This window comes from Ixodes scapularis, unplaced genomic scaffold, assembly GCF_016920785.2.
Source record: "Ixodes scapularis isolate PalLabHiFi unplaced genomic scaffold, ASM1692078v2 PGA_scaffold8__174_contigs__length_109621045, whole genome shotgun sequence".
Classification (NCBI taxonomy): Eukaryota; Metazoa; Arthropoda; class Arachnida; order Ixodida; family Ixodidae; genus Ixodes; species Ixodes scapularis.
Genome location: NW_024609883.1, coordinates 62,643,662 through 62,658,897, shown reverse-complemented (window position 1 = coordinate 62,658,897; position 15,236 = coordinate 62,643,662). Strand labels below are relative to the sequence as shown.

The window sequence follows — 15,236 nt, the reverse complement described above, 5'->3', positions numbered from 1 at the left end:
GTTAGTGTGCGAGGCTCTAGTAACGTAATAGAAATATAATCACAAAAAAAATGTAATCAGCTTGGACGTAATAGGTGAAAAAAGTACAAAGCTTCAAGCAGCGTTTTTGTTGATTACATTTTGGTATAGAGAGACCAACAAAGAACCGAGACGACCAAGACGCGCAGCACTAGCTAGAGAATTTTTTTTTGTTGCAACTCGCACCAGTTACGAAAATCTAGACAACCCGCGCATTTAGAATGTTCCAGGCAAAAATATGAATGGAGATCAGGCTGGAAAGCATCACAAGTTGTCACAGGCACTTATTTAGCCAGTCTGCCTGTGAACGTCGATTTGGTCACTATTCTTGCCCTGGACTAGCACCGTAATCACAAAGTCACTAAACGCTTGTGCTTGATTGAGAGACACTGCATTCGGTGCAGAACGTAGTTTTCTTCCTGCTCTGGACAGTGACAATAAATTTGAGGGAGGTATTTTCGCCCACAAAATTGTATTTAATTACAACTGTATTTGAAATACCCTCCTTTTAGTATTTAAATACACACGTCAAATACATGACCCAATTTGTAATTAAATACAAATGCAAAATACACAAACTATTTCAAATACGTATTTCAAATACTTGTATTTGAAATACTGCCCATCCCTGCAACAAGGGAACGAGTTTTATAAATCATATAAAACACCAAGAAAAATATTTTATTCGCACAAAGGACTATATATTACAGCGGATTTCTGGATATAGGTCAGCTGTACTCTACATCCTCGGCAGTCGTCATCAGGAAACAAAGAGCACAATTGACCTAGTATGGAATACCTGCAGCATGCATCACCGACAACGGGCAACAATTTTTAACTGCTGAATTTGCTCGCTTTGCTGATGAGTGCAGTTCATGCATCAAACATTTACCCGCCGCCCTCAGTTTAGTGGAATGGCGGAATATGCTTTAATGACTGCAAACATACTCTTGAAGAAATCGCCGGTGAGTGGTAACGGCCCGCAGCTGGTATTCTTAAGGCTCGTTCACAAACTTGCGTGAGTCATACTGAGTGCTACTGCAACGTTAAGCTTTTTACGGGTTGCTATAGCAACGGAGTTTTAAGACGCTTACGACCGCCATCTCTGATGCGCGGCCCGGTCTACAGCTGCCGCAAGAGGCTTAAAACCGATTGCAGTCACTCTCGGTCGGACTTAACGCAAGTGCGTGAATCGTTTTTTGTACGACCGTATCACTCCCATTCGAGGAATGAGAGCCAGCCCGCCTCATGTGCTGATGGTCAGAAGAACAAGAACGATTCACCTTTTAACTTGAACACAGCTCAACTCAAGAATCCTAAATTGTCAATCACAAGGAGAGCTCAATGAAGATTCTGCTTAATTTTACTCCAACCGACGCAGTAAAAAAAACTTTAATCATTGAAGAAAGGAGTAACAATAAGAGTCCAACCCTTCAAGGACCAGGAGGCACTAAAAAAAAAGCATCGTCACTCATCAGGTTGGTGTAAGGTACTAGAAAATGAAAGTCAACGGTGGCAACCTGAGGTGAAATCGAGTACAGGTGAGACGAGCACAGCTGCTGTGATGAAACACAACAAGGCAATAAAACCCGCCCAAGACTTCAGGAGCAAGCAGGAACACTCTCTCCAGCACAACACTCCCCGTTCAGACTTCAGAGGACGGTGGATGAGTCACAAGCCTCCAGTCTCACAGAGCAGTGACCGTCGGTCCAAGTTGAATGCTGAGTTGAATTAGACTTCTCTCGAAGCGCTTGGAAGACTATCTCATGTACTACAGTTTGTTAAAAAAACGGAGGAGGATACAAGATACAAGAGGCTCGAGCCACCAGGCGCAGAACTAGCTAAGCTGCAATCTTTCATCATCGCCACCAGTCTTGACTTAACGAGCAAGACAGAGAATAAATATGGCATCAAGTGAACACAAAGCTGGGTTTTGTCTTACGCCGTCAGGGCCTAAAAACAGAATGAAACGCTCGAAAGACGTTCAGTAAAGATCGCGGCATACTAGGCAAGTTTCCAAAAAAGTTTTTTGACGCAAATCTCGAGAAGAGCCGGAACCTGCAGCGCGTCAGCCGAACAAAGTACCAGCTTCTTTCACGCGAGGAGTCAGAAATCGTGCGAAAATATGGGCCAGCAGATGGGCCAAACACAATGATGCGCTACCCTTGTTTCGCTCATCCGGAAAAATACAAATATGATGCTGTTGCTAGACTAAACGCTCGTTAAATCAATCCCCGCCAAAAAATATCATGTTGAAAGGCTCTTTTCTATTTTAATTTGCTCGTCCACGGACGAAGCGCGCTTTGCGGAAATCGGTGAAATAATAGTCACGTGATACACGGTCCGCCAACGAAAATCACGATTTAGTCCTTCGAGTTCGTTCTGCCATTACACCAGCAAGAAACTGCCGGATTTTTTTAAATTTTATTTAGTGTCCATTGGTGTTCAAGGCTTGACACAAAAACGGCTTGTTTGGAGAAGAGCGCACATTGGGACACAGTCATACCCGTTAAGATATATTGACCGCCACATTGTATCTCATTAGCCAATTTAGCCCTTATAAGTAAAATGCAAAAGCGCGGATATTACATGTTAGCGCTAGCAGTGCTGTTTAGAATACGTACACGTGTTTTTAATTCCCCACATAAAGAAGGCAATGGCCCTTTTTTTTCTATAAGGAAGACATTAAGTGGCGAAAGCTCGAAGCGCGATTCGCGTCCATTAGAGAGGTCTGGCTACCTCTCCTGCCCCTTTCGCGACTCACCAGAGTCGTACTTGAGGCACGAGAGGTGGCACAACTTCCTTTCTCTCCACTAACCGCAGTGTGATCATTCGGCGCTGCCTGAGAAGGGCGAGCGAGTGCGCCGAACTGTTCTTGAAGAATATATGTTATTATGGCTGCGTGAGGAGCCTGACCTGTTGATGCATGGAATGCCTTTTAACGACACTCATAACCCCAGAACGGCGGTACATTTGTCCTTCTAAATTTAGTGGCAAATTGGTGCCTCTTGATGCCAAGGTATCTAGTGACATCACGAACTGATACCCTGACGATACTTCCCGTGACACTAAGTGTGACCTCAGCTCACGTGACCGAATCGAGCGACGTCATGTCGCGTGACAGAACCATATTGCGTGCCCGATAGGGCATGCAATATGATAAATCTAGTGAAAGAAATCTGCTGGAAATTTTCCGGCTGAAAGTAGCGTAGCAATCGACGTCACGCAACGTCATATTATCGCAGGATGTCCTGGTTTAAAATAATTGTGTAACGTGCTATCATTATGTCGTTGTTTATGCAACATTGAGCGGGTAAATAAACAAATTGTATACTGTATACTCCCGAAAAAAAAAATCAATTCAATGTCTTCTAAAAACAATATGTAGCATTTGCTCTTTTCGTACTGAATTCCGTGCATTATTTATGAGACTCAAGGCTGGTTCACACTGCACCGTTTTTTCACGTTATAAATCTTATATTTATAACATTAAAACACGACCGCAGGTAACGGGCGCGTTCGTGCTTGGTATTACGCGAGCCAAGCTACTCCTCTAAAAAAATCTCCAAACTAAAAAAAAAACAAAAACAAAAAAAAAAAAAAAAAAACGGAAAGCATGGACATTTAGCGAAGAAGCCAGACGGACAAGGGTCTAACCTTGTCCGTCTGGCGTTGGTGTTTACATCGGTTGCCATCCCATCTGTCTTCTTAAAAAGAAGAAGAAATGTTTGCGCAGTCGACAGGATTCGAATCTGTGCGGGGAGACCCCAATGGATTTCTAGTCCATCGCCTTAACCACTCGGCCACGACTGCGGGACGAGTAGGGGGCTCTGAGATATGGTAGTAACTCAAGAGCTGAGGTTTCTGTCATGGATGAACCGTTGCATGTAGCCGCTCAACGTCTATACAGGAGAGGGCGCTGCGGTCAAATGCGTATATAATCGCAAAATCAGTATCATCAGCACCACCAGAGCTTCGCCCCAATCAACATCATTTACCACGTGGAGATGCGGTCATTTTTTTTTTTTTTTTTGGTTTGGAGGCCCCTTAACCGGTTGCAACGCTTCGCAGGATGCGCTAATGTTCCGGTGACTTCAAGTCGTATATCGACGTAAGCGTACATAAGCTACCTAGCGTACAAAGACGGTGCTGTGTGAACCGGCATTTAAAAAAAATAAAGGCCACTGGTATTTTGCTAACTTCGGTCATTGAGGTAAAGACCGAGTGGAGATTGCCTAAAAAGAAAATATTTAGAAATGCTTTTTCTTTCAGTGTTGTTCCGTAGCATCGGAGGTATTTTGTTCGCTTTGAGCAATCGTCGGCTGTCCATAAGCTTGCACCAGTCGATGCTGAGTCACGTCCTGCACAGTTCAGTGACGTTTTTCGACTCCACGCCTCGGGCAAGAGTGTTGAACCGATTCACAGTTGACTTGGAGTCGATCGACTGCCGACTGTACCTGAGCGGAAAGTGTGGGATCCAAGACTTACTGATAACACTGTCCAGACTGTCCATCGTTGGCAGTCAGACGCCGCCTGTGCTGGCGGTGGCGCTGGTCGCCGCCACACTTATGGCTGTGGGAATGGTACGTGCTCCGCGATTCTTCACTGCGCATTCCGAGGTATAAGTTGATTAGTATCGGTCCTATCATATGAGCTTTCCAGCGAGTGCCTGTTCAGAGATCTCGAGCAGTTAAACGCTGATTTCCCATGTTCAAGGAAGGGGTGGTGCCCCAAGTAGCATAGTTTATTTTGCTAAAATATGCTCTTTGTCCGTCAAACTAAGGTTCTGAAAGCCCAAAATAGCCAATGCATAACCAAGCTTTATGCTGTTTGGCCAGAGTTGGATATTTATGACCTAAGTTATCAAGTAAGTGTGGAAGTTAGGCTTCACTGCCAGATTGTCTGCTCTTCACCTGGCATCCCTGGAAATGAATTGTATCTAGTGCCACAATTAGGCTTTACTGCTGGCTGTTCGGTCGATACGAGGCTTATTTTGCTCATGTCTTGCACTTTAACAACCGTGTAGCGAACCAAAAAAAAAAGAAACACAGACACGAAAAAAATTAAAAAAGGTGGTTTTCCACTAATTAACGCCCTGGAGGAACCTCTTACGAGGCCCAAGCTTCGTTCGTAGTATTGCCGAACTTGGGCCAAGTTAGTCGTTTTATGGAGTGCTGCCTGAGGCAGCACCGCCGTCTGAAACTTTGCTCACTTACCGTTTCTGTCTTCCTTCAGGCTCTTGCCATAAAGGCATCCAACTGCGTCCGATTCGAAGAAAGTGCCCAAGTGTCCAAGGTCTTGCAACACGCTACGGAGACCATAGAGTCGTTGAGCACTATACGGGCTTACGGAGCCGTGCAACGCTTCTGCAAGCATTTCTGCCGATTGACCGATAGCAACATGCGGATGAACTACGGATACCTGGCTTGCTTCCGGGTGTCGAAGGTTCTGACCAGCCTCCTGGGTTTTGTAATTGTGCTGGCAACACTCATATCCGCCACTCGGTTACCTTCGGAGGGAGACTCCAAGTCCAGCAGTGTTGGCCTGACGCTCAGTTCATCTCTGGCGGTGAGCGCATCCAGGGTTATATTTATATGTCAGTGCCCATAGAACGCAATCTTATGAGTTTGGTTATCACATGCATTCCATGGATTCATAAAGCACAATCTTAAAGAAGCACCAGCTCCCTTACTTAAACTAGCTTATATCACTCTAATCCGCCCCAAAATTGAGTATGCTTCTGCCATATGGGATCCTGACGAAGCCTACGTTATAAGTAACATCGAGTCCCTGCAAATCCGTTCTGCACGTTTCATTTTCTCTGACTACTCTCCATTTGCCAGTGTCACCGCATTAAAAAAACTCAAGCTGAGTTGCATGACCTATCACGCCGCCGTACACCTGCTCGTTTGCCATTGCTTCACAAGCTCTATCACCATGCATCGCTTCACTACGATTTCTTTAAAACGCCACACATTATTTTTCCACGTCGCGATCATTCATTCAAAGTAGCGCGCATCACATGTCACTCATCTAGTGACGCACGACCATTTAAACCGCGGTCCATAAATAACAGGAATAACCTACCGGCTCACATTGCAACTGAACTAGATATGTCTAACTTTCAAGAGCTCGTTCGTAGTTATACTAATACTTAAAGTTCTTTTTTATTCCATATTGTCTTTGTATAATTTTTGTGTTTTTTCTGTGTACTATATAATTGCTTGCCCCCCCCCCCCTATGTAATACCCTCATACAGAGGGCCTTTAGGGGTATTTTGTATACATAAATACATAAATAAATGAATTAACATTTCTCACGGAAAAGCAGTGAATGACGTCACGGTGGAACATCTATAGAAGTGGGTCAGATCGTCGCAATACTAATCGTCGTTTATCAGAGCAGTGGCACAGTGCCTGAAACGCGATTCTGACTGCTGGGATTCGGGTTAATTTCCGCCAATATATTGCAGTGTCGCTGACACAGCAACAAAAATAATCACAAAAGCCGTCGAGAAATGTTGTTCTGCAACACGATCACAGTGGTTGGTTACTGATATGACAACAGTAGAAGAGGGGGCGGTATCACTGGGGTCGCGGTGACTACCAACCTGTGATTACCTGTTTTTTCGTCAACTGGCCGGCCGTAGAGCTGGCTACAGCGGATCAGGTATCCGCGCCGTATTTCCGCAGGGGTTTTGATATTGTTCGGAAAGAAGGAATGGGGCGAGTTTTGATTTTTCGTGTTTCCTAGATGAAAATATATTATAGACAAAAACCTGCTCCTTCCTTTTAAATTTCAAGGTAAAAATTAAATTCCTGGCTCCCAACCCGCGGGTGTTTGTTTGACTCAGCAATATGCAGGTGTTCAAGCTTTTACCGAGTATTGTTTTATCAGACCCTTACCAGTGCAATGCCCTTGGCAAAGTTAATAATTTCAAATACTATTTTCTTTCTAGATACCAATGACATTAATGTCCCTGTGCATGGTCCTTTTCCAACTCTTTCAACTAATTGTGTGCTTCGAGCGCACCGTCGAATATACAAAGCTGCCGGAAGAGGTGAGCCCTTCCATTTAATTCTCGCAGTTTTAAAATTTATCAACCAATAAGAACCTTGGGCGCCAGAATGTACATTGATGTTGTAGACATATTTCCGACAACTTTCAGGTAGGCGCGGATTGTATCTTTCTCTCTAGGTATAGGGTCAATCAAGTGTCGTAGTTAATCACAGTGGTGTTCCATATATTCGGCAACGCCGAGTTGCCAATAAAACATGCCTCACTTCCCAAGTTTCATGAGGATGGCTAGAATGTTTGTCGACAGTAGGATGGTATCTCGCCAAAATTGCCTACGTCGAATTCAATCTTAATCTTGTAATGTCATTATACTTGCCCGTGGAATTCACTTTAATCACAACATCTCATAAAACACTGTGGATGTAGTGGAACCTTCGTGATACAACTTATACATTAATCACAAGTAGCAATGACGCTATTTCAAAAGATGCTTGAAAGCTGTCAAATCAGTCGACGCCAGCGCCTGTGGGTGGAAGACACTCAAAAAGTGTCTTCCCCCCGCAGGTGGAAGACCTCGGCCCAGCTTCTTCAAAATGAAGAAAAATGTTATGAGTTTGGCTCCGCCCTGAATCTCTTCTTATCGTCATAATTATTATTTGTTACACCTGAGCAACCTTTCGAGCATCGATTGGGTATGGGGTCTAGAAACCTATATAGTCACACTGGCACTGGAATTAGTAAACTCCACCATTAAAGAAACGAGTAAACGCGAGAACTGAAATACCTGATCTTCACAGGAACAAGTCGAAAAGCTGATAACGAACGGGGATCCAAAGCACGTGAATCAAGGCTCACGCGGAGGAGTAGCTCTACAGGCAGAGGAAAGCTGGCCCAGTGAAGGTCGAGTGGAATTTGAGGACTACTCAACGTCCTACAAACCGGGGGTTCTACCCGAGGTGCTAAAGGGAGTGACGTTTTCCGTTGAGGGATGCGAAAAGGTTGGTTGTTATTTTCACTTACAAACCTCTTTAATTAAAGCATGAGCTCCATGTACGGTACTTTTGAGTCATGGTCCAGGACTCAAGCTGGTTCTATTCGCTCTAGAAATCCGGCGCCACGTCCTATAGTGTAGTACAGTCTCAGGTTAAAAATGTTTACTCTGAGATGCCACTCAACGAAGTTTTGCCCGGACATCATGTCTCAGCGGAGATACGAACTTGACAAAACGAAAAATTATACAAGCCACACGTTATCAAAATTTTAAGCAGGCTATAATCAACGCATCAATGACGCTCCGCTGACAACTTCGAACTCCAGATATATAGTTATTCTGACCTTGAAGTCTTCATTCCCATATGCTACAAATCGGAGCCAGCATACGCTTTTCTACCGCTTAGGAAAACACGTCAAGTACTTCTCTAGAAACACGTTGGTGGCGTCTCATATTCTGCACAAGAAAGCGACTTCTCATTCTTCCCATTATTGGAACGCGGTCCGCAGCCAAATACTCAAAGATGGCGGAGCGCAGAAGCCAAGGACGGTTAAGTAGCCCAGGATTCGGCACGAGGTCATGCTTCACAACGCCGGAAAAAAGTCAATTCCATACTGTCTTGCAAAACGACGGTGCTCTTTTAGTCAGCTCGCTACTTAGCCGACTGCGTTAGGCGTAGGCTACATGTGGCCCGTTCCTCTGATCTGCTTCGTCTGTCAGCAGTCACGGCCGGCTATTGATGCGATCGGCGTGCCCAAAAAAGTTTCGATGCGTACGCGTAGTTACAGCCCGCGGGAAGGCAATGAACACGTGCTGGAAGCGGTGCTATTGTAGTACCTTTGCGGTACTATTGAAAAGCAATCAAATACCTTGTAGTCATTTAATGTTTTGTGTATTTGGTAATAATTTAATTACTTTTATTAAGCAGTGATCGCAAAAGTAATTCAATTAATTTTAGAAGTAATAAAATCACTTGTAGCCATTACTATTTTTTTAAACCTTGGTTTCCGAGTTTCCGATTACCTATCACCACTGTGCGAACCAAAGCTGCAGCGATATGTGCAAGTCATCAATTTTTATATTATCGAAACAGCAAAGAATGCAGCGGTTGTCACCGAGCTGTACAAAAGAGTGTCACGCTTTTTTTCTGGTAAATTTACATGGTGGTTTCTTGTGTTTCAAGCTGACAATAACAAGTCTTAATTCTCGAGGGAAGCCTTTCAGTAAAAGCGTTTGTGGTTAATATAACATGTGAGTCTTTATTCGTCATTCAAACTGTGTATCCCCTTCCCTTATATAAAAAACCTAAATCCGGCTCAAAGCCGTCTACATTCTGGTGCCCCACGAAATATAGAAATTCAAATAATGTTACGGCTAAGTTTTGACAGAAAACGTAATATATTATTTTAATGTAAATACTCATTTGGCATTCCTCAAGAATGCGCCATTTTCCGAATTCAAGCTTTAAGTGTTTTTTTTTGTTTGTTTTTTTGTGTGTGTAAAGCTGCCCGGGGGTGGCAAACGTGAGTGCGAATATTCATCTTGCAACGACTGTAGATCCTGTTTCCGCCCTTTACCCTTTGTAACCTCGACTGAGCACCCGTAACACCGCTTTTTTTTTTTTTGCCCATTGTAACTTAACTTTGGCCCTTTAGTTTATGCAAATACGTTTTCCCCTCCCCATCTCAATATCTGCATTTGTGCCCACAAGTTTTATACCATAGGATTTGTGAACCAAGCCTCCGAAACGGGGATTATCTACCAAAAGTGGTGAATCAAGAAAATTACTACTTTGTCCTCCGCTTACTATGACTAACTATTAGACAGCGCAAAAGGCTGGTTTTAATACCGCAGAAAAAAACAATCAGCCGTCTTGAAAATCTCAAGTAGCCGGGGAAAGTAACGATTCCTCTTCAAATAATGGCCAATTACTTTTATTCTCAAGTAATCAAGTAATCGAATTGAATACTTTAACAGCAGAGCTATTAAGGGCTAGTTTCCCCAGTTTCGTGTCCGCTACCAAAGAAATGAGGACGCAAAACTACAGAGAACTCTGGTTAGCTACCGCCATCTATGACCGACGGCGGCAACCAGACAACTAGTCTGGTTGCCGCCGTCGCTCGCAGATGGCGGCAACCTTTTCAGCTATCATAGAAGAATGGATAGTTGGGCGAGTTGGTGGGAATTCATCGTAGGAAACAGCGCGCAAAACAGACGAGGACGAAGAGGGAACACACGGGACGAGCGTACAGCTTGGCTAGTCTTCCTTCGTCACCAGAGTGAAAAGGCTCACAGTTTTTTTAACAGAGAGTAAATGTTAGTAGTAATCGATTACCCTTTTTTAAGTAATGTGCACAAGATCACATCTTCCGCATTCTGAACCCGGATCCATTCTCAGTGTTCGTCCGTACAATGCCCGATATGCTCGTTTTGCAAAGCCACGCAATAATGACTCGTTCTAGACGACGTTCCCGGCCCCCCGTCTAGAGAGTGCGTCGCACGCCCAGTTCCTGCTGGCGAGATAAGCGTTAAAGGGGCCCTGCAATCATATTTAAGCGTCTACCTTTTTTGCAGTTTCCACGTCCCTCGGGGTTCGGGTAAGCCAGCGGGCACGGGGAGAGTAAATAAAGATCAGTGCGTCCTATTTTAACCGGAGGACGCGGAAACCTCCTCCACCTACGGGGGCGACCCGTGGTGGAGGAGGTGACTGCTGGTCAGAGTCGCTAAAAGCTTCTTTATAGTTGAAATTCAAAATATAAGTGACGCGAACTGTTTCAATTATTTTTAAAAGTAGTTTTTGTTCACTATTTTAAATCAGAAAAGAAACAAATTCAGTTTAGAAAGCACGGAAACAAGAAATGACCCGTCGACATACCCGCCACCAAGCGGTGGAAAAGGCGGCGCATACTAGAAAGGTGTATTGGGATCAGGCACCAACGAGCGGCGAGCGTATAAAGGTCCCGGATGTACGGAGAAGCGCTGCGGTCGTATGGACTGGAGGATCCGAACGGTTCTGAGCGTTCCTAGGGCCTTCGGCGAGCATCTTTGGCTTGCGGTTTGGCCTTTTGGCGGTACGGCAGCGCGAAGTGGCTCCCGTTTTGAACTGATCTTTACCCGCTGTTTGCTTTCGTTTGTGGCCAATGAAGTGTCATTCCGAATTAATGTTTAATCGTGCAGTAAATGCAATGCGAGCCGCCCTGGCTGCCCGCTTCATACAGCCTATCTAGAACATGCTTTAGTGGCGCTTTCTTGAGCCGTCGACACGGAGTGCCGCAGCAGTCAGCGCTCGCTGAGCTCACTACCCCTCCTCTAGTTCACGACCACTGAAGCAACCAAGGACGTCATGAAGGAGGTCAATTTTTGCTTGTTTTTGTAACCTTAACTTGCCGATAACTTTTAAAATAAAGCGCAATTCGAGAAAAAAAAAAAGCTTAATTAAGTTACTACGTTCAGTGCGCTCAGGTTCTGTTTAATTAAAAACCAGTAAAAAAGAACTTGCAGGGCCCCTTTAAGCACTGAATCTCATCTGTTGGACACTGATTCAGTGGACGCCGCCGTAAAAACATAGAGCAAAGAACCGTGTTGTCATGGCAATGTCATGACAAGGCGGTTGTTTTCCCTATATTTACATGACGTAGTACATAAACTGAGTTTTCTATTGACCGAGAAACTAAAGAGACGTTTTGAGGCCTCGTCTACTTCGGTTACACTTTGCACCACATAAGCGGAAAACGGAAGCCCCCTTCTGCCCATTGCAGCTTGGCAGAAACCGATTATTGTATGTTCTGTACGACGTTACATTTCTTCATCCCTAGGTCTTGCGGATGGCATTGTCTCGCTTCCTCTTGAAACAATTGACTGCAGACGACATAAATGCAGAACTGTTCGAAGCTTCGGTATCTGAATACCATGAGTTTGAGTACCACACAAGATGTCTTAAGATTGTTTTCTTTCTCGCGGATAATTTATCTACACATCTGCAATTTGAAAACGTAATACTCGCAAAATATCAACTACAAAGTATTGTGGTTATTACTACGCGTACTAGTGCGTAGTATTTTTCCCACTGTGCTACATGCGTGTCTAATGTTCAAGCTTTCAGTCCTGATTAGTCTTTGAACAATGGCGTCTTCCTGGTTGACCCGCATTGTCTCCCGACATCCAGGTGGGCGTCGTGGGTCGAACTGGGGCCGGAAAGTCTTCGCTCGTTCTGGCTCTGCTTCGTGTGCTCAAGGCCACGCAAGGATGCATCAGGATTGACGGCGTGGACGTCAACCTAGTTCCCTTACGAAGACTCCGATCTGCTGTCACCATCATTCCGCAGGTAGCGCGGACGTGAAATCAATAAGATAAACAGCTTGAATTAATACCGTGAGCAAACAGTGAATAGAAAAGCAAGATACAACGACTGGGTTCTGTTTTCTTACCTAACTCTCTCTGCTTCTCGACATGTAAAAGTCTGGAACCCGTCGTGCGTTCTTTTTTTCCTATTTAATGTGACGTTTTTTTTTAAAATTTATTTTGCTTGATTCAATTGATTGATTTTACGTGATTAACGAAATGCTGCAGTGTGCTTCATGAATTGCGCTGCATAGAACGATTATTGTGACTAACAGGGAGAGAACGGCAGGAATGCCCTTCACTTTTTCCGCCTGCACCGCGAGCTTCCTCTTTTCGATTTCACCTCGTCGTCTCGCTTGCCTTGAGCGTGTAGCCGCAGCCAGCGTACGGCGGAAGGCTGGGATTGCGTGCTAGAGGCAGGACATCCAAAGAAGATTCCCTGCCATACTCGTCTTGTCAGCGACTACAGCTGAATCCCCGTTGTATTTTTCTGCGAAGTGTTGCGCTCACTAGGCTAGCTCCATGATGTTTCATTGGAAGTCTTAAAAGCAATGCGAAGCGCAAGTTCGTCTGCTCTTTTTGCAGGGGTTGTGGTGACGTCAGAACGGCGAGCTCTGAGTGGTTCTGAATGAAGAATAGTGGGCAGACCTCACGGCTGTTTGCTTGGCGGTCTACCCAGTACACTCTAAAAAAAAGCCTGTGCGTATTCTTTCCCGCAGAACACTGGGAGAGCCAATCACCGCAACTTACGGAGACAGCTCAGCGAATGACGATGCCGAAACATACGTTTAGACCAAAAAACGCAGTCTGAGTTGTGACATTAAGCAATGCAAAACGTCACGCTTGCATTGCTTAATGTCACAACTCAGACTGCGTTTTTTGGTCTAAACATATGTTTCGGCATCGTCATTCGCTGAGCTGCCTCAGTAAGCTGCGGTGATTGGCTCTCCGAGTGTTGTAAGGGAAAGCAGACGCACAGGCTTTTTTTATAGTGTACCTTTCAATCAAAGCCAATCAAAGCTTGGCGTCTTTATTGACGTCACCGCAGCTCCTGCGCAAGCAGCAGACGACTCGCTCTCCGCATAAAAGACGAAAACGAGTTATTGTGACCGATACTTTGCTAACATCATCTATACACGCAGACAAATTGTATTGGCAATGCAGTCGAAGGTACGGGGCACGCGTGCCCTCTCCCCTTTCGAACGCTCATTAAAGTTGTGCGAGCGCTCTCCTCTTTTCTTCGAAAATGCGGAGAAAAGTACGGGTTTTTGAGTATACACCTTTCCAAGAAAAACTAGGCTTCAGGGACAAGATAACTTTTTGGGGCCCACACAGTGAGCTGGAGGCTAGTCTCCAACCGGCGTCGGTGCTAAGAATGAGCGAGTGGACCGTTGATTTCGACAGATGCAGCCAGGGTAGGCGCAGTTTCACACATTGCTGGCTGTTAAATTCTTCCCTTTTCTCACTGTTTTCTGCGTTACATGGTGCGTGTGTTTTTCCGAGGACATTGAGAAATAACTGTACCACAATCGAAACGAAAAAGAAACTGTAAGCCTTTTTGATGGGTACGCACGTGACCGAACGGATGATTCATATATATAATGTATGAATGCGGGAGCATTAACTGTCCCATAGAGCGAAGTCGGCGTTATCTGTAACCAGAGCTCTGTCTGAAACCGTCGGTAGCATTGGAACGGCAGTTGAAATCCCATGGGCCAGAAGCAGAGCAAAGCAACGCGGATGCTTCGTCACGCAAGCCGGCCAGGCGTTCAAGGTCAAAGCGGGCGCGCCCCAGGAAAACACGAAGAAAAGCACAGCGATGCATCGTCAGGAAGGCGGGGGGGGGGGGGGGGGGGGGCAGGGTTCGCCGCGCCTGCATAGTGGGGGAGCGTGATGTCAGCGCCAGAGCGCATGTGGCTCCATGGCAACGGCGTCATCGTTGCTAAGGGGCCAGCCGAACTGATGGAAACTTTAATACGTGTAGAAACGTTACTCGAAAACAGTTTAACCCCGGGAGTATAATGCGTTAGCGTTCCTACACGTAAGCAGTCCTAAGTGCCCTCCTGTGATTTCTTTTTTTTTTTGTTGAGAAATATCTCAAATAACACAGCCCAACAGTCTCGACGACAGTCATATCTTGGCGATAGGACGTAAGCCAAAAGGACTTCGTTTTGGGGCACGTTTTGGGGAAAGCTTCGTTTTTTTACAACACCAGCTCCACGGCAAGCAAATGCACGCGACTGGTTCTTTGCCCACCCCTACCCGAATTGCTATTTTTGGCGATGACTGAGAAAAATTCTAGGACTATTATTTCTCGGCGTAGTTAGAACAGTTGTCACTCTTAAAATGACGTGCCGTTAGACATTTTTGCCTAAAAAGTGAACCCAGCAAGCATAAGGAAAATAAAATGGAAACTTTTAAGAGAGGCCGGAAAGCTTTGAATACAAGACTGCAGAACCTCGGTGGAGAATCAGCTTGAGAAGGTTTCAACAGTCCAAGTTAGTGGAAAAACATTTCTAGCCGTAGGGGCCCGAGAGTAGCACCAGCTGCATCATCATCAGTAAGATGGCGGCGGCCTAGGAGCGCCTTTGGCAAAGGTTTATAGACGGCCAGGACAATTTGTAAATCGACTGTTAAAGATAAATAGAAATATGTAAAACCATAAAGATGCTGCTGTCCGAAATTATAAATATTAAAAAAACAAGAAAACGTATGCTTTCATGTACAATTTTGAGAACTAGATTGAACCTTTAAACAATTTTTTTAATGTTCTTGTTAAGAAATGTGCAATTTTGCTCGCTCTTTTGAATCCCTCGGAATATTTTATTTTTCGGAAATTTTGAAATTACTTCGCGCCTGACTTATATTT

The 15,236-nt window shown here is 44.8% G+C and overlaps 1 protein-coding gene across 1 annotated transcript in view; it reads left to right on the top strand.

The window, feature by feature from the left end:
- LOC8038730 (ATP-binding cassette sub-family C member 3) overlaps positions 1-15,236 on the top strand; it is a gene marked incomplete at its 5' end in the record, with an annotated part of 57,065 nt that overhangs the window by 40,064 nt on the left and 1,765 nt on the right. Inside the window, 5 exons of the mRNA XM_042286663.1 lie at positions 4,291-4,601; positions 5,254-5,586; positions 6,977-7,078; positions 7,833-8,033; positions 12,192-12,350. Of these exons, the coding sequence (XP_042142597.1) occupies positions 4,291-4,601; positions 5,254-5,586; positions 6,977-7,078; positions 7,833-8,033; positions 12,192-12,350 (1,106 nt within the window). The remainder of the gene's footprint in view (positions 1-4,290; positions 4,602-5,253; positions 5,587-6,976; positions 7,079-7,832; positions 8,034-12,191; positions 12,351-15,236) is intronic.